Source organism: Eriocheir sinensis, chromosome 21 (assembly GCF_024679095.1).
Source record: "Eriocheir sinensis breed Jianghai 21 chromosome 21, ASM2467909v1, whole genome shotgun sequence".
Taxonomy (NCBI): Eukaryota; Metazoa; Arthropoda; class Malacostraca; order Decapoda; family Varunidae; genus Eriocheir; species Eriocheir sinensis.
The window spans coordinates 10020833-10045386 of NC_066529.1; the positions used below are offsets into that span (position 1 = coordinate 10020833).

General features: G+C 45.2%; 2 protein-coding genes and 1 long non-coding RNA gene across 28 annotated transcripts in view; 2 read left to right on the forward strand and 1 right to left on the reverse strand.

The window, feature by feature from the left end:
* Positions 1 to 10129: 10129 nt before the first annotated feature.
* LOC127001649 (sarcoplasmic reticulum histidine-rich calcium-binding protein-like) lies at positions 10130 to 13738 on the forward strand. 26 transcript variants are annotated; one of them, XM_050866584.1, is made up of 5 exons: positions 10130 to 12019; positions 12126 to 12231; positions 12439 to 12650; positions 12908 to 12960; positions 13145 to 13203. In XM_050866584.1, the coding sequence occupies exon 1, from the start codon at positions 10148 to 10150 to the stop codon at positions 11897 to 11899; it is 1752 nt and encodes a 583-aa protein (XP_050722541.1). In that variant the 5' UTR covers positions 10130 to 10147; the 3' UTR covers positions 11900 to 12019; positions 12126 to 12231; positions 12439 to 12650; positions 12908 to 12960; positions 13145 to 13203. The 26 variants fall into 26 exon arrangements, with proteins under 26 accessions (XP_050722541.1, XP_050722543.1, XP_050722551.1 ...); XM_050866586.1 differs by having other exon boundaries at positions 12126 to 12178; positions 12492 to 12650; positions 13145 to 13197; XM_050866594.1 differs by lacking the exons at positions 12439 to 12650; positions 12908 to 12960; positions 13145 to 13203 and adding exons at positions 13302 to 13407; positions 13461 to 13533 and having other exon boundaries at positions 12126 to 12178.
* On the reverse strand, positions 11891 to 13426 carry LOC127001651 (uncharacterized). The gene is made up of 3 exons (XR_007755381.1): positions 13321 to 13426; positions 12511 to 12616; positions 11891 to 12038 (listed from the first exon to the last, which is right to left on the reverse strand). It is a non-coding gene; the product is annotated as an uncharacterized LOC127001651 (long non-coding RNA).
* Positions 13739 to 16462: 2724 nt separating the features above from the next.
* The window catches only part of LOC127001652 (TOG array regulator of axonemal microtubules protein 2-like), a 59548-nt gene continuing 51456 nt past the window's right edge, over positions 16463 to 24554 (forward strand). The window contains exons 1-2 of the mRNA XM_050866612.1: positions 16463 to 16531; positions 18258 to 18350. The gene's annotated coding sequence lies outside the window, so the exon portion shown is untranslated. The remainder of the gene's footprint in view (positions 16532 to 18257; positions 18351 to 24554) is intronic.

A 24554-nucleotide genomic window follows, 5' to 3' on the forward strand; every position in this document is an offset into this window, starting at 1 on the left:
GAGAGAGAGAGAGAGAGAGAGAGAGAGAGAGAGAGAGAGAGAGAGAGAGAGAGAGAGAGAGAGAGAGAGAGAGAATTAATTAAGGATGATAAAGAGAAGGAAAGAAAGATAAGTAATATGATGGTGGATGAAGGATGACGTCATTGATGGAGATTAAGGCCAACGGGGAGAGAGAGAGAGAGAGAGAGAGAGAGAGAGAGAGAGAGAGAGAGAGAGAGAGAGAGAGAGAGAGAGAGAGAGAGAGAGAGAGAGAGAGAGAGAGAGAGAGAGAAACTGCGTGGGGTTATTTCGGTTTGGGTTATTATGGAAGGTCAGTACCCTCCTCCTCCTCCTCCTCCTCCTCCTCCTCCTCCTCCTCCTCCTCCTCTTCATTCTCACCCCATCATTACCTCATACTCCTTTTATCACCACCACCACCACCACCACCATCACCACCACCACCACCACCACCACCACCATTGAAGAAGAGCAATAAAGACTGAAAGGGAGAGGGAGGAAGGAAGGAAAGGGTTCAGTCGTAATTATCAGGACGGATGAAGAAAGAAGTGTTGGGAGAAGAAGGAGGAGGAGGAGGAGGAGGTTAGGAGGAGGAGGAAGAAAAGATGATTAAGAAGAAGAAGAAGAAGAAAGATGAAGGTGATGGTTGCGGTGATAGAAAAGGAGAAACAGAAGATAAGAAATATTAGTTAAAAAGGAATATTTCGAGAAAGAAGAATGAAAACAAAATGAACTGGATGAAGAAAACAGCAAATGGAACATACGAAATTGAAAGGAAGACAAAGAAAGAAAGGAAGAAAGGAATGGAAAGAAGAGAAAGGAGAAGAAAGGAAGAAATGAAAGAAGAGAAAGGAAGAAAGGAAGAAAGAAAGGGAAGAATGGAAAATGGGAAAGGAAGAGAAAGGAAGGAAGGGATGGAAGAAGAGAAAGGAAGATACAGGAAAGAAGGAGGGAATGAAACAAGAGAAAAGAAGAAAGGGAAGAATGGAAAATGGGAAAGGAAGAGGAAGGAAGGAAGAAATGGAAGAAGAGAAAGGAAGATACAGGAAAGAAGGAGGGAATGAAAGAAGAGAAAGGAAGAAAGGGAGGAATGGAAAATGGGAAAGGAAGAGAAAGGAAGAAATGAAGGAAGGAAGGAATGGAAGAGAAATCGAGACAACAACGAAAGCAAGGGAAATATAATAAATAATGACGGTGGAGGAGGTGGAGGTGGAGAGAAAAAGAAAGAGAGGAGGAGGAGGAGGAGGAGGAGGAGGGGGAGCTAGAAAGGTCAGGTCAGAGTATCGTGACCTGACTGGACATTCGCCTGACAAGCAACACTAACGAGCTAATTGCCTTCAGGAGCTAATAAGAAACAGACGTCATTATCATCTTCATCATCATCATCATCATTATCAGTATCATCGTAACCGTTAACACACCACCACCGTCACCACCACCACCGTCACCATCGTCATCATTCATATACTCAGCGCCATAACCACCATCATTACCATCATCATCATTATCATTATCATCACCAGTGTCTCTTCCACCACCACCACCATCACCATCACCACCGTCACCATCGTCATCATTCATATACTCAGCGCCATAACCACCATCATCATCATCACCATCATCATCATCATCACCAGTGTCTCTTCCACCACCACCATTACTGTCACTCTAATCACCTCCGCCATCACTCTCCTTACGTATGCCTCGCTGTCACCATTAGTAATGTCCCTTCCGCCATCACCATTAACCACCACCACCACCACCACCACCACCGTCATTACCGCCGTGTTTACTATGCATCGCTACCACTACCACACCACCACCACCACCACCATCGTCATTATTTATATGCATCTCACCATTACCACACCACCACCACCATCACCACTACCATCATCATCACAGCAGTGTTTACTTGCATCTCACCACTACCACACCACCACCACCACCACCACCACCGTCATTACCGTGTTGCATCTCACCACCACCACCACCACCACCACCACCGTCATTACCGCCATGTTTACTATGCATCGCTACCACTACCACACCACCACCACCACCACCGTCATTACCGCCATGTTTACTATGCATCGCTACCACTACCACACCACCACCACCACACCACCACCACCACCACCACCACCGTCATTACCGCCGTGTTTACTATGCATCTCTACCACTACCACACCACCACCACCACACCACCACCACCACCGTCATTACCGCCGTGTTTACTATGCATCGCTACCACTACCACACCACCACCACCACACCACTACCACACCACCACCACACCACCACCATCACCACCACCACCACACCACCACCACACCACCACCATCACCACCACCACACCACCACCACCACCACCACCACCGTCATTACCGCCGTGTTTACTATGCATCGCTACCACTACCACACCACCACCACCACACCACCACCATCACCACCACCACACCACTACCACCACCACCACCACCACCACCGTCATTACCGCCGTGTTTACTATGCATCGCTACCACTACCACACCACCACCACCACACCACCACCACACCACTACCACCACCACCACCACCGTCATTACCGCCATGTTTACTATGCATCGCTACCACTACCACACCACCACCACCACACCACCACACCACCACTACCACCACCACCACCACCACCACCGTCGCCTCCTAAACAAGTGTCACGGCCATCACCACACCACCTCAACAACAACAGCAACAATAACAAAAACAACTATAATTTCACTAACATTAATACGCTCTCCTTCATTAACATCGATAAGAATAATTACGACATAAATAAAAGAAAAATAATACACATCAACATCAACATCCAAATTATCATAGTCGGCGTGTCCTTCCTCGGCAATTATATTATTAAGGTTTTGGTATTCATAATTTCCACCACCACCACCACTACCACCACCACCACTACCACCACCACCTTCACCTCCACCACCACCACCACCACCACCACCACCACCACACCACCACCACCACCACCACTACCATCACCACCTCCACCACCACCACCACCACCACTACCATCACCACCTCTTCCTCCTCCTCCTCCTCCACCACCACCACCACTACCATTACCACCTCCACCACCACCACCACCACCTCTTCCTCCTCCTCCTCCACCACCACCACCACCACCACCACCACCATCTCCTCCCTCCTCCTCCTCCTCCACCACCACCACCATCTCCACCTCCTACTCCTCCACCACCACCACCCTCTCCTCCTCCTCCTCCTCCTCCACCACCACCACCACCATCTCCTCCTCCTCCTCCTCCACCACCACCACCACCATCTCCTTCTCCTCCTCCTCCTCCTCCACCACCACCACCATCTCCTCCTCCTCCTCCTCCTCCTCCTCCAGCACCACCACCACAAAAAAAATACGTGTGTTGCTGTCATGACCTTCACTGTTTCTGCTTTTACCAAATGTTACTCGTATCGTTGTTTCTTTTTTAGCTATGTTTACTTCACCCTTCCATCCGTGACCGAGACCAGTGTTCTTATTGTAACAACACCATTACTCTTTCTTATTACTGAAGGTCTTTGTTTTGGTTTTGGTTTGTTTGCTTTTATTATTTTCATACTGGGTCGTGTGCATCTGTTTTATGTTTTTTTTTTTTTTTTTTTTTTTTTTTTTTTTTTTTTTTTTTTTACCTGTTATGCACGGAACTTTCCATATCACTCAAGAATCACGTGACAATACAATTCTGTATAGCTTGCATTTCTAACTACCAGCAGTGAGCAGTAACCGGCTGGCAGCCGCGTCATCCACACATTTGTCACTCGTCTCGTTCGCGGCTTGTACATACCGTTCCTGTTGTGCTTCGCAGATAAATATATTTTGGAACTATATAACTTGGACCTTTTCATAAACTCAGCCACGTAATAAACCGTCAGGGTCTTTTGAGGGGCCTGGGGGACTGCGCCAGCCCGTTAGTGGCTCAGGCGAATTTTATTTTGAGTGACTGCCATAATGTATGACTTGCTAGGCCCATGCTGTCCACCGGTGTTCCTCTTGACCGCAGTCGCTTATTTCTTCTTCATATTCGTTCCATTTTCTCTTTCTTGTGTTGTTTTCTCCTTCCTGTTCACTTTTTAGTTTCTTTCTCTTTTCATTTCTCCTTCGTATTCAGTTCATTTTCCTTTATCATATCATTTTCCCTATCCTGTTCATCCTTTTCCCTCACACCTCTTTACTCACAGCGAACGAACACCGCGTACCCAAAATATAAAGAAAAAACGAAAGAAGGACCAAGTCAGGGTATACGAGCCTCCAGGGAGAACCAGAGGAAGGGGTAGACTTATTCATTTGTCTTTTTCTGTCTTATGTTGCATGTATTCTAAGCCTTGCCCCGCCGTCTTCGTGTCAATAGATGCAACACGAAGATAACGAAACAGCAACACATTCATTTCCTGTGGTCGTTTATTACCTGTTGTCTGTTTGTCGTTTTTGCCGCAACTTGAGGTGAACGACTTGGGGAAGGAAGGAAGGGAAGGTCAGGAGTGTTTAGGAGTATGAAGGATGAATAGGAATGTAGAGGAAGGAAGGAAGGGAAGGTCAGGATTATTTGGGAGTACTAAGGAGGAAAAATGATAGAGAGGTAGGAAGGGAAGGTCAGGATTGTTTGGGAGTACTAAGGAAGAAAAATGATAGAGAGGAAGGAAGGGAAGGTCAGGATTGTTTGGGAGTACTAAGGAAGAAAAATGATAGAGAGCAAGAAAGGAAGGTCAGAGTTGTTTAGGAGTACGAAGGGTGAATAAGAATGTAGAGGAAGGAAGGAAGGGAAGGTCAGGAGTGTTTAGGAGTACGAAGGATGAATAGGAATGTAGAGGAAGGAAGGAAGGGAAGGTCAGGAGTGTTTAGGAGTACGAAGGATGAATAGGAATGTAGAGGAAGGAAGGAAGGAAAGGTCAGGGTTGTTTGGGAATACTAAGGAAGAAAAATGAAAGAAAAGGAACCAATGTGAAGGAACGTAGAAAACAAAGAAGAAGAAGAAGAAGGAAGAGAAAGAGAGAGAGTGAGAGAGAGAGAGAGACCTGTTGTTCTCCTTTCCTGAGAAGTGGAAGAATTTAGGAGAAAAATGGGATTACATGAGATACTAAGATAAAAAAAGAATAAATGAAATAGAAGGATAGAAAGTCACGAGAGACGCCAGACTTTTATGAATCTTTAAATAGAAGAAAACAACAACAAAAATTTGAACAGAAGCTGAAGAAAGAAAAGGGAAAGGAAAGATAAGAGAGGACAATTATGATAAAACTGGACCCTGAGAGAGAGAGAGAGAGAGAGAGAGAGAGAGAGAGAGAGAGAGAGAGAGAGAGAGAGAGAGAGAGAGAGAGAGAGAGAGAGAGAGAGAGAGAGAGAGAAAGGTTACAAGAGGGCACTCACCTTTACGAAAACATAAGAAGAGGAGAGAGAAGAAGAGATAACAAAGGAGAGCAAATGAAAAGGAAAGGAGTAAGGAAAAGGAGAACAATAAAGACAAGGGAACATGAATTGGAAGAAAGCAGAAAAGGAAAAATATATAATAAGATAAAAGTAGGAAAAGGAGGACAATTAAAACAAGGAAGCATGAATAGGAAGAAGGAATAAAGGGAGAAACTAATAGAAAAGATGAAAGAAGAGAAGAAAGGATGATTAGGATTAGAATAAATGATGGAAGGAGAGAAGAAAATGATGAAATTCCAGGATAAAGAAAACAACAGGATCACAGAAGATAGTTAGAAAAGGAAGAAGAAAACTAAAAAAAAAAGGATAAGAAGAAAAAGAGGTAAATGAAAGGAGAATAAGAAGGGAAAGGAAATATATGAAGGAAGAATAAAGGAAGAGAAAAAAAGATAATTAGAGTGAAAATGAAAAACGAGAATAAACGAAGGATAAGGGAAGATAATTAGGGTAAAAAGGAGAAAGAAAATAAACGAAAGAAGAATAAAGGAAGAAGAAAAGGAAGATGAAAAAAGAGAAAGGAAGTAAAGGAATGAAGACAAAGAAAGACGAGTAAATAAAGGAATAAAGGAAGAAGGAATAAAGGAAGATGAAAAAAGAGAAAGGAAGTAAAGGAATGAAGACTAAGAAGAGCGAGTAAATAAAGAATAAAGGAAGAAGAAAAGGAAGATGAAAAAAGAGAAAGGAAGTAAAGGAATGAAGACAAAGAAAGGCGAATAAATAAAGGAATAAAGGAAGAAGAAAAGGAAGATGAAAAAAGAGAAAGGAAGTAAAGGAATGAAGACAAAGAAAGACGAGTAAATAAAGGAATAAAGGAAGAAGTAAAGGAAGGTGAAAAAAGAGAAAGGAAGTAAAGGAATGAAGACAAAGAAAGACGAGTAAATAAAGGAATAAAGGAAGAAGAAAAGGAAGGTGAAAAAAGAGAAAGGAAGTAAATATGAATGAAGACAAAGAAGGGCGAGTAAATAAAGGAATAGAGGAAGAAGAAAAGGAAGGTGAAAAATGAGAAAGGAAATAAAGGAATGAAGTAAATAAATAATAGACGAATAATGAAAAAGAGAGAAAATAATTAAAGGATGAAAAAGGGAAAGGAAATAAACGAAGGGAGGATAAAAGAAGGAAAAGGAAGATAATTAGGGTGAAGAAGGGAGAGAAGGACATAGAAGACCCTTACCTTAACGAGGGTCATGGGGGGGAAGGGGGAGTAATTACCTGAGTTCTCGCAGGTAGATGGACCGTGAAGGGAAGCGTCACCTGGTGTGTGTGTGTGTGTGTGTGTGTGTGTGTGTGTGTGTGTGGGTGTGGGGAGGGGGGGTTGAAGGCTTCTATTATTGCTATTGTTATTGAAGTAGTAGGAGTGGCGTTAAAATTAGTAGTAGTAGTAGTACCAGTAGTAGTAGTAGTAGTAGTAGTAGTAGTAGTAGTAGTAGTAGTAGTAGTAGTAGTAGTAGTAGTAGTTGTAGTAGTAGTAGTAGTAGTAGTAGTAGTAGTAGTAGTAGTAGTAGTAGTAGTAGATATTGTGTTATAAATTCCAGCAAAGAAAAAGGCAACATCGAAATCACAAACAATAATCACAATAATAATAATAATAATAATAATAATAATAATAATAATAATAATAATAATAATAATGATAACAGTAATAACACGCCGCTCCTGTAATTACTTAACTGCCGCCGTAAATAACTGAAGTCCAAGGTAATTATTGTCGGTCTGATTAATATTAGAGACAAGAGCAACAAAAAAGAAACACAGACCCCCAGAGCATTGTTACCCGCCGCCCCCTCCTCCTCCTTCCTCTCCTCCTCCTCCTCCTCCTCCACCTGCTTGTCTCCTTACTCCTTTTATTCTTGTTTTTCTCCTTGTTATCCTGTTCTTCCTTTTTTTCCCTGTCCTCTTTCTCCTTTTCTTTTAGTTTCTCCTCTTTTTCTTCCGTTTCTTCTTTTTTTTTCTCCTCCCCCTCCTCCTCCTCCTCCTCGTCCGCTTCTTCAAGGCTGCAGTATTCGTATTCGGTATTCGTATTCGAATACATTCGAATATCGTATTTGGGTGTATTCGTGTTCGTATTCGAATAATTATTGATAGAAATCAAAGCATTCTCATTCATATTCGAATACAAGGGAAAAGTATTCGTATTTTGCGAATAATGTGACAAATACTTCAAAATTTATCATCAGAAATATCAGCCGTTGTTCATTTAAACTCCAGCCTCCTGGGTGGACGGGTAATAGTCGTGTACAGTACAGGTTCATGAACTCATTTTACTCTTGCATAACTTTAGAACAGTCATATACCCAGTTACATCAAGAAGTTATTTTTCAATGAAAAGTATTCATCAATGTAGTCGTTCAAGAAGTATTCGTATTTGTATTTGAATTAAAATCATTTCAGTGTATTCGAATTCGTATTCGTTGGAATTTGAAGTATTCGTATTCGTATTTGACTTCACACATTCGCTCCCTAACGTAACATGCTGCATGTTTTTTTTTTTTTCCTTTCCTGCTTTGGCTGGAGGGAATGGGGGATGGGGTGGGGAGGAGCCTTCGCCTTTGCTGTCCTTCATCTTCCACCTTTGATTAGATAGTTAGTGTAGTTTGTCACAAACAGCCTCGTAAGGACCATCAGGTCTGCTGATGTTTGTTCTTCCTTTGTGTTCCTTTCTGTTCATCTTCCTCCTCCTCCTCCTTCACCTCCTCCTCCTCCTCCTCCTTCACCTCCTCTTACTCCTCCTCTCCCTCCTCCTTCTCCTTCTTTTCCTCCTCCTTTTCCTTCTCCTCCTCCTCCTCCTCCTCCTCCTCCTCCTCCTCCTCCTCTGCAAGAAACTCAAGAATTAATGTTCAAATTTTAACTTTTCCTGAAACCCCAAAAATAGACTCATTCGGCATGATAATGTAGCCTTGTTTTCTCTCATATACTTCGTTTTGTTTTATCTTCATTTTCTTTCTCTTTTCCTCTCTTTCTTTTTTAATGCCTAGTTTCTTTCACCCCATTTCATATTTGTTTTTTTGTTCTCATTTATTTTTCTTTCATTTTATTTTCTTCGCTATTTTTATATTTTTTCGGATGTTTTCCTCGGTTGTATTTCATTTCTCTCTCTCTCTCTCTCTCTCTCTCTCTCTCTCTCTCTCTTGTGGGTTTTTTTTACAACAGAGCAGACAGTGCGAGGGCGTAAAAAAAAATAATGATAATAATGAAAGAAAAAAGCCCGCTACCTATTTCTCCTAAATAGAGTTGTGTGTGTGTGTGTGTGTGTGTGTGTGTGTGTGTGTGTGTGTGTGTGTGTGTGTGTGTGTGTGTGTACTTAAACTAATAGCCAGTGGCATGTGTATGTACGTAAATGGCGTACGTGAAAAGGACAAATTACTTTTCCTTTCATGTGAGTCAATAGGCGTGTGTGTGTGTGTGTGTGTGTGTGTGTGCGTGTGTGTGCGTGTGTGTGTTTACTACGCTTGGGGTCACTGACACACACACACACACACACACACACACACACACACACGTTAGAAGAGATGCGAGTTAGTGGTTATATGTAACAGAGAGAGAGAGAGAGAGAGCGCAGGCGAACCTCATACCGGGCGACTTTGATGTGGCCAATTAGTGTCATTCGAAAATTCCTACGTGAATGTTTACCTGTGGCGGGGCGGCCAATATTAGCGTGAGGGAGGCTTTGCGCCACCCCGGGGAAACATGGAAACATGAAAATGCAGGCAACAGAAAGCCTATTGGCTCATTGCGAGGTCGCCCGCTTTAGTGATTCAATCTACTCGACAGCCATTTGGGGATTGAGGAGCAGATGAATGCACCTCGATATTGAGGAGCAGATGAAAGCACCTCGTTATGCAGTTTACACCCGACGCAGCGAAATGACGGTCGATTCTTTATTTGAAGGAGTTGATGGTATTCGCATTTACTACTTGCAGGTTCTCCTTCCTTACCTGTCTCCTCCATTGTCCTCCTCTCTTCCTTCCTGACCTTGCCTTCTCCTTTCTCCTTTCCGCTCCCTTTCTATATACCAAGACCCAACACAATCACATCTACACATGTTGATCCAAATATACCGACAGTCCTTTATCCAACACCCTTTGTCTTTCTCATTCACCCTTCAACCTTCTTTTGTTTCTTAGCCCTTCGTCCCCTTCAGCTCCCGAGTCCGCGTCCGTTCTTTCTTTCCTTTCCTTCCCTCGCTTCTGCTTCGCTTACTTTTCTTAACCTTCTCCTCCCTTCGCTTGGCTCTGTTCCTTGTTAGTGTTTTCTTTGTGTTCTCGTTTTCTTTTATATTTCCCGTTTTTTTTCTACCTCGAGGTCACTCCTCACTGTTTTCCGAGCATGGGTTCGTTTGCTCCGCCATCGGGTGATGTTTCGAAGATTTTGGGGGTTAAACTTTGCTGTTTTTATTATTATTTCTTTTCATTTTGTTTAGCTATTTTCAGTTTTACCTCTCTCTCTCTCTCTCTCTCTCTCTCTCTCTCTCTCTCTCTCTCTCTCTCTCTCTCTCTCTCTCTCTCTCTCTCTCTCTCACTTTTTCCGACAAACAATTTGGGCAACAACATTGACAGTAGCGAGGCAAGGTTTCGGCGCTCAGGGAGGGGCTGCCTCCACCATCTCTAATTGGTGTAACTGCCACAGTTTCGTTCATTGTAAGAAATATCAAAATAAACATTAAAAATGTTCAACAAAGTCTTCTACAAACAGAACATCCGACGCGTTGTTCCCGGTACTTGCCTCGTGGTGGGCGACGCCGGCGCCGGGGCGAGGAGCCCCGCGAAGGTGAAGCTCACCCTCCAGCTTAGGAGAGGGTGCTGGCGAACCACCTCACGGAAGGTGGCCGTCTTCACCTTCCAGGAGGCGTCTGGCCACGTCTCTTCCCATGCCCTGCTGGACCTGGAGTACCTCTTCAGGTGCAGCAGCAAGCCAAGTGCCGGCACCATGCAGGTCAAAATCTGTGTAGTGCTGCGCTGCGGCGGGAAACGCGTGGCCCGCGCTGACCTGGAAGATTTTCTCGGCCAGCTGCTGCGGGGTGGCCGCCTGGACTCTTTCTTCCTGTATATACACGAAGAAAAAGTCGCCCTCCTGCAGGCCAATCAGCCGATTACGGACCAAGGTACGGAATGGCTTTTTGAGGGAGAGCCACGAGGCACACACACAATGGTTAAGGCTGAGACTAATGAAGAATACGATGATACTAACGAATTGGAAGACTATACTGACGAACACAACAAAGAATGGAAGGTTTACCTCGAAAAGGTATTCTCCGTTGAGGATGAAGATGACATCGACGAACTGGAAGACAGCGATGAAGAAAAGTACAAAGAATGGAAGGCTTATCTCGAAAAGGTATTCTCCGTTGAGGATGATGATGACATCGACGAACTGGAAGACAGCGATGAAGAAAAGTACAAAGAATGGAAGGCTTATCTCGAAAAGGTATTCTCCGTTGAGGATGATGATGACATCGACGAACTGGAAGACAGCGATGAAGAAAAGTACAAAGAATGGAAGGCTTATCTCGAAAAGGTATTCTCCGTTGAGGATGATGATGACATCGACGAACTGGAAGACAGCGATGAAGAAAAGTACAAAGAATGGAAGGCTTATCTCGAAAAGGTATTCTCCGTTGAGGATGATGATGACATCGACGAACTGGAAGACAGCGATGAAGAAAAGTACAAAGAATGGAAGGCTTATCTCGAAAAGGTATTCTCTGTTGAGGATGAAGATGATGCAGACGAGTTGACCTCCGAGTTGCGGGAAGCCTCCGATGCAGGATATGAAGGAGCAGAAGAGGTGACCTCCGAGTTACAGGAAGCCTCCGATGCAGGAAATGAAGGAGCAGAAGAGGTGACCTCCGAGTTACAGGAAGCCTCCGATGCAGGAAATGAAGGAACAGAAGAGGTGACCTCCGAGTTGCAGGAAGCCTCCGATGCAGGATATGAAGGAGCAGAAGAGGTGACCTCCGAGTTGCAGGAAGCCTCCGATGCAGGATATGAAGGAGCAGAAGAGGTGACCTCCGAGTTGCAGGAAGCCTCCGATGCAGGATATGAAGGAGCAGAAGAGGTGACCTCCGAGTTGCAGGAAGCCTCCGATGCAGGAAATGAAGCAGCACGCGAAGCGACGTCCCCAGACCAGGAAGTTCCCCATCAAGGCGAGTCCTCTGCACCAGTGGCCGTCTCTGCCACCCCCGCCACTGCCTCTCACGCTTATCGCAGCCTCGCTGTGCCTCATAGATTCATCAGCCGCCTTGCAGGCCCCGAGGACCGCCACCTCGAGGATCTGCGGCGGAGCTATGGGGTACAAATCACGCTGATTAAGCGAACCCTCCATGTGAAGGGCCACAGAGACTCAGTTCTGCAGTGCCACAACTTCATCCGTGCCAAAATAGCAGAGTGGCGGAGGTGCGAGGCCGCTGAGGCTCATTAAGGGACCTACAGCCACCTGGGACGGTCCGGTAACAATGCTCGTGACCTGACGCCCGACGGAGAAAATTAAGCTGCAGACGAGGCGACCCCCGAGTTGCGGGAAGCCTCTGTGAAGGAAAAAGTGCTGGCGAAGAGGCGACCTCCGAGTTGCGGGAAGCCTCTGTGAAGGAAAAGGTGCTGGCGAAGAGGTGACCCCCGAGTTGCGGGAAGCCTCTGTGAAGGAAAAGGTGCTGGCGAAGAGGTGACCTCCGAGTTGCGGGAAGCCTCTGTGAAGGAAAAGGTGCTGGCGAAGAGGTGACCCCCGAGTTGCGGGAAGCCTCTGTGAAGGAAAAGGTGCTGGCGAAGAGGTGACCCCCGAGTTGCAGGGAAGCCTCTGTGAAGGAAAAGGTGCTGAAGAGGTGACCTGAGTTGCGGGAAGCCTCTGTGAAGGAAAAGGTGCTGGCGAAGAGGCGACCTCCGAGTTGCGGGAAGCCTCTGTGAAGGAAAAGGTGTGGCGAAGAGGCGACCTCCGTTGTGTGGGAAGCCTCTGTGAAGGAAAAGGTGCTGGCGAAGAGGTGACCCCCGAGTTGCGGGAAGCCTCTGTGAAGGAAAAGGTGCTGGCGAAGAGGTGACCTCCGAGTTGCGGGAAGCCTCTGTGAAGGAAAAGGTGCTGGCGAAGAGGTGACCTCCGAGTTGCGGGAAGCCTCTGTGAAGGAAAAGGTGCTGGCGAAGAGGTGACCTCCGAGTTGCGGGAAGCCTCTGTGAAGGAAAAGGTGCTGGCGAAGAGGTGACCCTGAGTTGTGGGAAGCCTCTGTGAAGGAAAAGGTGCTGGCGAAGAGGTGACCTGAGTTGCGGGAAGCCTCTGTGAAGGAAAAGGTGCTGAAGAGGTGACCTCCGAGTTGCAGGAAGCCTCTGTGAAGGAAAAGGTGCTGGAAGAGGTGACCTCTGAGTTGCGGGAAGCCTCTGTGAAGGAAAAGGTGCTGGCGAAGAGGTGACCCCCGAGTTGCGGGAAGCCTCTGTGAAGGAAAAGGTGCTGGCGAAGAGGTGACCTCCGAGTTGCGGGAAGCCTCTGTGAAGGAAAAGGTGCTGGCCCCCAGAGTTGCAGGAAGCCTCTGTGAAGGAAAAGGTGCTGGCGAAGAGGTGACCTCCGAGTTGTGGGAAGAAGCCTCTGTGAAGGAAAAGGTGCTGGCGAAGAGGCGACCTCGAGTTGCGGGAAGCCTCTGTGAAGGAAAAGGTGCTGGCGAAGGAAGCCTCTGTGAAGGAAAAGGTGCTGGCGAAGAGGTGACCTCCGAGTTGCGGGAAGCCTCTGTGAAGGAAAAGGTGCTGGCAAAGAGGTGACCTCCGAGTTGCGGGAAGCCTCTGTGAAGGAAAAGGTGCTGGCAAAGAGGTGACCTCCGAGTTGCGGGAAGCCTCTGAAGGAAAAGGTGCTGGCGAAGAGGCGACCTCCGAGTTGCGGGAAGCCTCTGTGAAGGAAAAGGTGCTGGCGAAGAGGTGACCTCCGAGTTGCGGGAAGCCTCTGTGAAGGAAAAGGTGCTGGCGAAGAGGTGACCCCCGAGTTGCGGGAAGCCTCTGTGAAGGAAAAGGTGCTGGCGAAGAGGCGACCTCCGAGTTGCGGGAAGCCTCTGTGAAGGAAAAGGTGCTGGCGAATAGGTGACCCCCGAGTTGCGGGAAGCCTCTGGTGTATATATCTTATCTTATCGTTTCTTATTATCTAGACGTTATGAAACTGTTGTACTTGTCATCCACTGCACTTCCGTTGTTATTGTGTCAGTAATGGTAATAATGATAATAACAAAATTACTACTACTACTACTACTACTGCTACTACTACTACTGAGTGTAACAGGCTGAGCAGTCATGTGAGTGCTAATACAATTGTCATATTCAAAAATAGCTTAGATAAACTCATGGACAGTGCTGTTAGGTGGGGTTAGATTCACAGGAGCTTAGGTTCAAAGGAGCTGCCTTGTACAGGCTTACCGGCCTCTTGCAGACTCCTACGTTCTTATGTTCTTATGTTCTCTTTTTACTTACTGTTGTTTTCTTTCTTCATTTCTCCCTTCTTCCTTCCATCTTCTCTCCTTTCTTCATTTCTCCCTTCTTCCATCCACCTTCTCTCCTTTCTTCATTTCTCCCTTCTTCCTTCCACCTTCTCTCCTTTCTTCATTTTTCCCTTCTTCCTTCCACCTTCTCTCCTTTCTTCATTTCTCCCTTCTTCCATCCACTTTCTCTCCTTTCTTCATTTCTCCCTTCTTCCTTCCATCTTCTCTCCTTTCTTCATTTCTCCCTTCTTCCTTCCACCTTCTCTCCTTTCTTCATTTCTCCCTTCTTCCTTCCACCTTCTCTCCTTTCTTCATTTCTCCCTTCTTCCTTCCACCTTCTCTCCTTTCTTCATTTATCCCTTCTTCCATCCACTTTCTCTCCTTTCTTCATTTCTCCCTTCTTCCTTCCATCTTCTCTCCTTTCTTCATTTCTCCCTTCTTCCTTCCACCTTCTCTCCTTTCGTAATTTCTCCCTTCTTCCTTCCACCTTCTCTCCTTTCTTAATTTCTCCCTTCTTCCATCCACCTTCTCTCCTTTCTTCATTTCTCCCTTCTTCCATCCACCTTCTCTCCTTTCTTCATTTCTCCCTTCTTCCTTCCATCTTCTCTCCTTTCTTCATTTCTCCCTTCTTCCTTCCATCTTCTCTCCTTTCTTCATTTCTCCCTTCTTCCTTCCACCTTCTCTCCTTTCTTCATTTCTCCCTTCTTCCTTCCACCTTCTCTCCTTTCTTCATTTCTCCCTTCTTCCATCCACTTTCTCTCCTTTCTTCATTTCTCCCTTCTTCCTTCCATCTTCTTTCCTTTCTTCATTTCTCCCTTCTTCCTTCCACCTTCTCTCCTTTCGTAATTTCTCCCTTCTTCCTTCCACCTTCTCTCCTTTCTTAATTTATCCCTTCTTCCTTCCACCTTCTCTCCTTTCTTCATTTCTCCCTTCTTCCTTCCACCTTCTCTCCTTTCTTCATTTCTCCCTTCTTCCTTCCACCTTCTCTCCTTTCTTCATTTCTCCCTTCTTCCATCCACCTTCTCTCCTTTCTTCATTTCTCCCTTCTTCCTTCCACCTTCTCTCCTTTCTTCATTTCTCCCTTCTTCCTTCCACCTTCTCTCCTTTCTTCATTTCTCCCTTCTTCCTTCCACCTTCTCTCCTTTCTTCATTTCTCCCTTCTTCCACCTTCTCTCCTTTCTTCATTTCTCCGTTCATCCATCCACCTTCTCTCCTTTCTTCATGTTTCCCTTCTTCCTTCCACCTTCTCTCCTTTCTTCATTTCTCCCTTCTTCCTTCCACCTTCTCTCCTTTCTTCATTTTTCCCTTCTTCCACCTTCTCTCCTTTCTTCATTTCTCCCTTCTTCCATCCACCTTCTCTCCTTTCTTCATTTCTCCCTTCTTCCTTCCACCTTCTCTCCTTTCTTCATTTCTCCCTTCTTCCTTCCACCTTCTCTCCTTTCTTCATTTCTCCCTTCTTCCTTCCACCTTCTCTCCTTTCTTAATTTTTCCCTTCTTCCTTCCACCTTCTCTCCTTTCTTCATTTCTCCCTTCTTCCTTCCACCTTCTCTCCTTTCTTCATTTCTCCCTTCTTCCTTCCACCTTTTCTTTCTTAATTTCTCCCTTCTTCCTTCCACTTTCTCTCCTTTCTTCATTTCTCCCTTCTTCCTTCCACCTTCTCTCCTTTCTTCATTTCTCCCTTCTTCCATCCACCTTCTCTCATTTATTCTTATTTTCTTCCACTCCTTCCTTTTCTCTTATTTACTTCCTCTCATTATAGTTTTTTTCATATATTTTTTTTTATTTTCCCATCATTGCTTTTACTAATTACTATTCTCTCCCTCTTTTCCTTTTTCTGTCCTCCACTCCTCGCTCCCTTTCCCGCTCCCTCTCCCTCCCTCTCGTTTTCACTCCCTTCCTCCCTCCGTATTTCTTTTTCTCCCTTTCATCCTCCGTGTTCATTATCCTCTCCTCCCTTTCCACCTTTCCTCCTTTCCTCCCTCCCTCCTTATCTCCCTTTCTTGTTCCTCTTTCTCCCTCTTGTTTCCTCTCCCTTTCTTTCTCCCTTTCTCTCCATTTCCTCCTTCTCGCTTTCATTATCCTCTCCTCCCTCTCTTCCTTTTGTTTCTTCTCCCCTCTCCCCTCTTGTTTCCTCTCCCTTTCTTCCTCCCTTTCTCTCCCTTTCGTCCTCCCTCTCTCTCCCTTTCTTCCTTTTCGCTTTCATTATCCTCTCCTCCTTCTCTTCATTTTCCTTTCCTCCCTTCCTCCCTCCCTTCTTATCTCCCTCTCCCGTTCCCTCACTATCTCCTCCCTCGCATTTTATCTCCCTTCATCTCCCTTTCTCTCCCTTTCCTTCTCCACCTCTCCCACTCACCTCATACATTCCTTTCTAATTTATTTTTTCCTCTTCCTTCCTCTTTTCTTTTTACCTCTCCTTCCTCTTACTATTTATTCATGCCCTCCTTCACACTCCTCTGTCACGCATTCTTTCTGTCGTTCACTCACGCACTCACCCACTCACCCACTCACTCACCCACTCACCCACTCTCTCCTCTCTTCACAGGACGACCGTGGGCTGGCGCTGTGGGCTTCAGACACCATTGAACTTAACAGAACGGCGCCCTCTGACCTAGGTGTGTGTGTGTGTGTGTGTGTGTGTGTTAGAGAGAGAGAGAGAGAGAGAGAGAGAGAGAGAGAGAGAGAGAGAGAGATAGAGAGAGAGAGAGAAAAAGTGCGTGCGCGTGTGTGTGTGTGTGTGTGTGTGTGTGTGTGTGTGTGTGTGTGTGTGTGTGTGTGTGTGTGTGTGAGAAAAGGATAGGAAAAAAACAGTGAGAAAGAGAAAGTGTCTGTATGAATGAGAATAAAAGAGAAAGAAAGAGTTGAAGGAAAAGGACAAAAAAAAAGAGAGAGAAAGAGAAAGTCTGTTGGAGAAGAAAAAAAAAAGAAAAAAAAGAGTTAAAGAAAAAGGACAAAAAAAGGTGAGAAAGTCAGTGTGTATGAGAGAGAGAGAGAGAGAGAGAGAGAGAGAGAGAGAGAGAGAGAGAAAGAAAGAAAGAAAGAAAGAAGGAAAGAAAGAAAGAAAGAAAGTGACAACCAAGGAGCCCAAGCAGTCACAGTAGGTATATAATTCAAACCTTTCCCCAAATCACTCGTTTTTATGCTACTTTCTCCTTAGCCTCCTTGCATAGCGGCCTCCTCTATAGCCCGGCCGAAGCTTAGCCAGTCTAGATAATGCCTTGCTATTCCCATTGTTACTGTACTTGCCATGTTAGTCCTAGTGTTTATATGTCCTAGTGTTTGTCTAGTATTCCATTTGGCTGTATTTTGGTCGCTTAATCCTTTGATGACCTTCGCTATCCTTGTTATATAGTGTTATCTCTCTCTCTCTCTTTCTCTCTCCCTCTCTCTCTCTCTCTCTCTCTCTCTCTCTCTCTCTCTCTCTCTCTCTCTCTCTCTCTCTCTCTCTCTCTCTCTCTCTCTCTCTCTCTCTCTCTCTCTCTCTCTCTCTTCCTTTTTCTTCACTCATTTCCTTCTCTGCTGTCTTCATTTTTTTCCTTTCTTTTTCCTTCTCTCCTCTCTCTTTTCCTTTCTTTCTTACTCTTCCTTTCTTCTTTCATTCATTCATACTCCTCATCCCCCAATCTTCCTTTCTTCCTTCCTTTCTTTTTCCTTTCTTTGTCCCTCCCTCTTTTCTCTGTCTTTCTTCCTTCCTTCTTTCTTTCATTCATTCATCCCTCCAACCTTTTCCTCCTCCTTTCTACTTTTTCTCGTTTACTTCCTTCATTTCTTTCTTATTTTCTTACTTTCTCTCCTTTCTTCCTTTCTTCCTTCCCTCATTCCTTCCTCCTCTCCACTCTTTCTTTCCTTCATTCATTTTTTTCCTTACATCCTTTCCCTCCTTTCTCCTTTGCTTTCCTACCTCCCTTTCTCTCTTCCTCCCTCCTTTATTCATCCCTCCCTTCCTTCTTTCCCATCTCATTTACGTTTATACTCCTTTCCTATTTCTTCCTTATCTCCCTTCCTCCCTTCTCTCCTTTATTTATCCCTCCCTCCCTCCTTTCCTATCTCCCTTTCATTCATACTCCTTTCTCTATTTCTTCCTTATCTCCTTTCCGTACTTCCTTTCTTCCTCCTTCCTTTCCTCCCTTTCTCCCTCCCTTTCCTCCGTCATTCATCCCTTCCTCCCTTCCTCCTTCCTTTTCATTTTTAATTCTTTCGTTATTTCTTCTTTATCTCCTTTCCTTCTTCCCTTCCTTCCCTCCTATATTCACCCCACCTTTTCATTTTTACTCATTTCTTCCTTATCTCCTTTCCTTTCTTCCCTTCTTCCTCCTTCCCTTCCTCCTCGCGTGGCTGCAGGAGGAGGTTACCGCGGCGTGTACCTGGGGAAGCTGAGGCAGGGCTCCTCCACCTCCCCCTCCTCCTACTCTCGCGGCGGAACGGTGGAGAAAGGTCAGTGCCTCGCCCTCCTTCCTTGCCCTCCTCCCCTCACTTCTTTTTGCTTCTCCTCCCCTTCCCTTCCCTTCCCAACCCTTCCTCCTGCACTCCTCCTTCTTCGTGTGCTCCGTGTCGCCGTCCAGGTCTGGTATTCACCCTATTGTTTTTCTTTGTGTAGTGTGCTGGGTGTTGTTTCTGTGTTTGTTTTATTTCACTGTTGCTGACTTGTTTCACTTGTTTGTCAGTCACTGTGCATGCCGTTGGTGCTCTCTGCCAAGCGCCTGTCAGGGTCGGTATTATAAGACCCTTTCACTTCTCACATCAAGTATTTCTATAGGTTAAAGAGGGGATCAATCGGGATCTAATGAGTGGTTCTTTAAGTTCACGGTACAGAAGAAGGGTCAAACTACCACTAGGGTCATAAAACTACTCCTGGAAATGCCCACAACTCCTACGAAAGCCTTGTCAAATTTGTGAACTTGGGCGACGAAATGTTTAGTAATACGGCCCACTAACCTAACCTAACCTAACCTAATGTTGAAGCTCGTATTCCTAAACGTATTGGCGCCTCAGTTCGCTCACTTGAAAAGCCTCTCGTAGAAATTGCTTGGGTTTTCATACACTGTTTTGCGATCCTAGTCATAGTTTTACACGACATCTACATCCTGATCGGGAAAATAACCCATGAAAACCCGGTTAATCTTCTCTGTGGCCTTGGAAAATAAGTCTTAGTGGGAACCCGATACATTAAGACTATGGACCACTACTGTGTCTCCTTCACCCGCGTTTGTTTGTGTATTTACGTGTTGTGTTGTGGGCGTGGCTGCAGGGAGGCGCGGCTGGCTGGTGCATGTGGGGGCCAGTCACGTCACGTCACGAACTGGTGTGTGTGTGTGTGTGTGTGTGTGTGTGTGTGTGTGTGTGTGTTATATTATGTTCCTATAACTCTGAAGGAGGTGCTTGCTTTAGTACAGCGCGGAATAAGACGTAATCACCTTTTTTTGTCACAGTAATGGAAACAGCTCAAGGGCAAGAAAAAAAAATTGAGAAAACAAAGCCCGTTAATCGCTGCCCCTTTAAAAGAGTGTATATAGTTTTGGTGTGTTTGTTATATTCTCTCCACTCTGAATTAGGCGGTTGCTTTGAAATAGCCCAGAATAAGACGTAATGACCGTTTTGCTGAGTGTGTTATATTCCGTCCATGAAACTGTGAAGGAGATGCTTGCTTAATACAGCGCAGAATAAGACGTAACGACCGTTTTGTTGTGTTTGTTATATTCCGTCCTTGTAACTCTGAAGGATGTGAATGCTTTAGTACAGCGCTGAAAAAGACACAATGACCGTTTTTCTGAGTGTGTTATATTCCGTCCTTGTAACTCTGAAGGAGATGCCTGCTTAATACAGCGCAGAATAAGACGTAATTACCGTTTTGCTGAGTTTGTTATATTCCGTCCTTGTAACTCTGAAGGAGATGCCTGCTTAATACAGCGCAGAATAAGACGTAATTACCGTTTTGCTGAGTTTGTTATATTCCGTCCTTGTAACTCTGAAGGAGGTGATTGCCTTAGGACACCCAGTATAAAACATAATGATCCTTTAGGTGCTTTAATTTTACTCCGTCCATGTAAATCTGCAGTGGGTCAATGCTTCATAACAGCCCAGAATCAGACGTAATAACCGTCCGTGTAGGTGTCATTCCGTCCGTGTCACTCTGAAGGAGGCGGTTGTTTTAGAACACTCCAGAATAAGACGTAATGACCGTAATGCTACTCCACCAAGAAACAGTATAAGAGGGTTTCTGACTACAAGACCCGAGGCCACACGAAGGCTGGGCGGGTTGCGCCACGCGTCACGCCACCAACAACAGGTGTGCCAACCCTCCCGACGCCACCCGCCACAGCCCTCGCCGCGGCCTGGCTCACGTGGCTCCGGGGGTCATATTATTAAACGTATCCGACTGCCAGTGAGACTATTTTCCAAAGGCCACAGAGAAGATTAATTGGGTTTTCATGGGTGTTTCTCCCGTTCAAGGTGCAGAAGCCCCGAAATGTTTGTGAATATGGGCCCAGGACTGCCGGGGACTGCCTGCACTTGGTTCCTCTGTCCGCCTTATCGAAAAACGTCCGCATGTTTTTTTTGTTTTGTTTTTTTCCGAGGAACGTCCGTATGCATGGCATGTCCGCCTTATCAAAAGACGTCCACATCCCTCTCTTTTTGATAGCAAGAAGCCTCTCTGTGCATGGTTTTCTGTCCGCCATATCAAAAACGTCCGCATGCCTCTCATTTTGATAGCAAGAAGCCTCTCTGTGCATGGTTTTCTGTCCGCCATATCAAAAACGTCCGCATGCCTCTTTTTTTTAATATATCAGGGAACGTCCGTAAGCATGTGTTCCTCTGTCCGCCTTATCGAAGAACGTCCGCATGCCTCTCTTTTTGATAGCAAGAAGCCTCTCTATGCATGATTTTCTGTCCGCCATATCAAAAACGTCCGCATACCTCTTTTTTTATATATCAGGGAACGTCCGTAAGCTTGTGTTCCTCTGTCCGCCTTATCGAAGAACGTCCGCATGCTTCTCTTTTTATATGAAGGAACGTCCGCACTTTTTCCATCAGTATAAATTGCGTCTGCATGTTGTTTCTTTTCATTATAAAAAAAAACGTATTTTTATTTCTTTTCATAGTTGGTGTGTTTTCTTTCCTTTGTCGATGCCGTTTTGATTGGCCTGTGTGTGTGTGTGTGTGTGTGTGTGTGTGTGTGTGTGTGTGTGTTTACAGCTAATGAAAGGGCTCAAGGGCAACAAAAAAGGTGTAAAAAAAAGCCCGCTAATTGCTGTTTCTGCTGCAGAGACAAAAGATATTAGCGGCCAAAAGAGAGGTCAATTTCGGGAGGAGAAATGTGTGTGTGTGTGTGTGTGTGTGTGTGTGTGTGTGTGTGTGTGTGTGTGTGTGTGTGTGTGTGTGTGTGTGTGTGTGTGTTTGCCTTTTTTACCATGCCAAAAATGACGAGGAGAATTAATTTTGTTTCTGCTTGACTTTGCGTTTTCTCTTTTTTTTTCTTTTTTTATAGATTTCGACTCGATTCTCCTCATGCGATGCCCTCATTCTCCTTCCTAAAGCGCGCAAGATTTATTTTTAGCCCTTTCGCCGGCCGATGCTGGTGGTGGTCTACTAAAAGCGCCTTCTCTGAACCAGTCAATCACGCCTGAACTCAGAGGACCAAAGATAATATGTGTGTGCTGCTGTAAAACGTGAATGAAAGGGCGAATGTCTTATTAAATGTGCGTGTGTAAGCCTTGAAATGTTTAGGGATATGAGCCTTTAAGCTATACTCAAACGTCCACTCTGAGTAATAGGTGCTTTGAAGATACTGATAACACAGGGAACGTGGTGTTGGATCCTGCTACTTCTTATGGTTGTTCTAATTAGTTCTCTGGCGATACTAACAGCACATGAAAAGTAGTGTTAGATCATGCTACTCCTTATGACCAAAAAAAGCTCACCCTCCCTTCTTCCTTCCTTCCGTCCTTCCTTCCTTCCTTCTCTCCTTTCCTTCTCCTTCATTCTTGAAACTCATTAAGTATTTCCACTCGTGTCACGCCCAGTATTTCTCGCTTCCTCTTCTTCCTTTCTCTTCACGTGGCGTCGTTTCTTACAAGTAAAGGTTCGTCTTATCTCTCTCCTTTCGTTATCTGCTCTTGAAATTTATTAAGTTTTCCCCCTTGTCTTTATCCTATTAGTGGTGTTCCGTCCTCTCCCCTCATTCATTAATTCTTTCTCTTCCTTCCTCCTTTCTTGTAACGTTTTTATTATTCAACTTTCGTCGGCCACATAATTTCTCTCTCCCTCTTTCCAAAGTGTCTTATTAGTGGTGTTTTCGCCCTTTCTTTTCATTCATTAATCCTTCCTTTCTATTCCTTTCTCTTCCTTTCTTGAAACATTTATTATTCCCCTTCCGTCACCCACGTAATTTCTCGCTCCCTCTTCATCCGGCAAAGTGTCTTATTGTGTTTTTTTCGCCCTATCCTTCCATTCATAAATTATTCCTTTCTCTCCCTTCTTCTTCCTTTCTTGTAACATTTATAATTCCATCTTATTAGTCATGTTATCTCTCTCTCTCTCTCTCTCTCTCTCTCTCTCTCTCTCTCTCTCTCTCTCTCTCTCTCTCTCTCTCTCTCTCTCTCTCTCTCTCTCTCTCTCTCTCTCTCTCTCTCTCTCTCTCTCTCTCTCGCCCCCCCCCTTCACCCGGCAGTATCCTATTAGTGGTGTTCCATCTTATCCTCCCATTCATAAATTATTCCTTATTTCTTCCTTCCATGAAACACATTTATCATTCCCAGCCATTAGTCATGTTTTCTTTCCCTCCCTCTTTATCTAAAAAAAAAGTCTCTTATTAGTGGTGTTCCGCCCTAGCCTCCCATTCGTTAATTCTTTCATATTTCTTCCTCCTATTGAAACATTTCTTATTCCCACTCATCGGGCGTGTAACCTCTCCCCTCTCTTTCTTCTCCTATTAGTGGTGCTTCCCCTTATCCTCCCGTTCCTTCCTTCTTCCTTCTTCTTCCCTCCCCTCCCTTGTAATGTTTGGTATTCACATTCTTTAATTCTTTCATATTTCTTCCTCCTCATTGAAACATATCTTACTCCCACTCGTCAGGCGCGTAACCTCTCCCCCCTCTTATCCTATTAGTGGTGCTTCCCCTTATCCTCCCGTTCCTTCCTTCTTCCTTTTTCATCATTCCCCTTTCATTCCTGTAACATTAAGTATTCCCATTCGTTTAGTCATGTCATCTGTCCTTCCCTCTTCATTTTCTTAATAGTGGTTCTTTGCCCTATCTACCCATTCGGTCATTCTTCCTTCTTCCCTCCCCTTCTTTTCTTGTAAGATTTAGTATTTCCATTCGTCGTGTAATCTGTCCATCCCTCTTCCTTCTTTACCTAGCGGTCCCTTCCTCGCCCTGTCCTTCCATTTCATCATCCTTCCTTCCTCTTCTTTTCTTGTAACATTTAGTATTTCCATTCGTCGTGTAATCTGTCCTTCTCTCTTCCTTCTTTACCTAGCGGTCCCTTCCTCGCCCTGTCCTTCCATTTCATCATCCTTCCTTCCTCTTCCTTCCTCTTCCTTTCGTGAAACATTTAGGGCCATATTGCTAAACAGTTCGGCGCCCAAGCACACATATTTGACAAGGCTTTCGTGGGAGTTTTGGGCATTTCCAGGGGTAGTTTTATGACCCTGGTGGTAGTTTAACCCTTCCTCTGTGCCGTGAACCTAAAGAAACACTCCTGAGTACCCGAATGATCCCCTCTTTGACAACCCTTCCTCTGTGCCGTGAACCTAAAGAAACACTCCCGAGAACCCGAATGATCCCCTCTTTGACAACCCTTCCTCTGTGCCGTGAGCCTAAAGAAACACTCCTGAGTACCCGAATGATCCCCTCTTTGACCTTCAGAAACAGTTGATGTGAGAAACGAAAGTGTTTTGTAATACCGACCTTAGTACTCCCATTTGCTAGTCGTATAATCTGCCCCCTCTCTCTTTCTTCTCTTATTAGCTGTCCCTTCCCTCTTCCTTTCCTGCAACACATTTAGTATTTCCTCACGTCGGTCATGTATCTCTCGCCCCTTCTCCCTCACCCGGACGGAACACTCGCACGTACACTCGCTCCCCCCTTGACCGTGACCATAATCCCAAGCAAAGGAAACAAGGAGGGGAGACACAGGTTCATGTTCTTAAACACTTCGGCGCCCATGCACACACATTTGATAAGGCTTTCGTAGGAGTTGTGGGCATTTCCAGGAGTAGCTTTATGACCCTGGTGGTAGTTTGACTCTTCTTCTTATGAGAACCTGATTAATCTCCTCTTTGGCCTTTAAAAATAGCTGATGTGAGGGGCGGAAGCGTCTGACAATACCGACCATATTCCTGAACTGTAGGAGTGTTCAGCGCCCGGCCCAGTTTAGGTTAGTGTAGGATAGTTCCACGTAAGTACTTCGGTCCATTTTCTTTAATGTATCTGGCTCCCATTACGACTATTTCCCAGTGCCACAGAGAAGATTAACCCATCCGCTGCGATTGCCATGGATTTAGCCTTCACTGGTAGCCTGGTAACATATTCTCCCAGGTTTTTCTCTGCCCCTGTGGTGGATAGTGGAGTGTTTCCCATGTGGTATTGGTATGCTGGATTTCCCCTCCCAAATTGCAGGACTTTATATTTTTCTTCA

Excerpts from the sequence above, each read along its gene's own strand:
- LOC127001649 (XM_050866585.1), top strand. The coding sequence starts at position 10,148 with ATGTTCAACAAAGTCTTCTACAAACAGAACATCCGACGCGTTGTTCCC.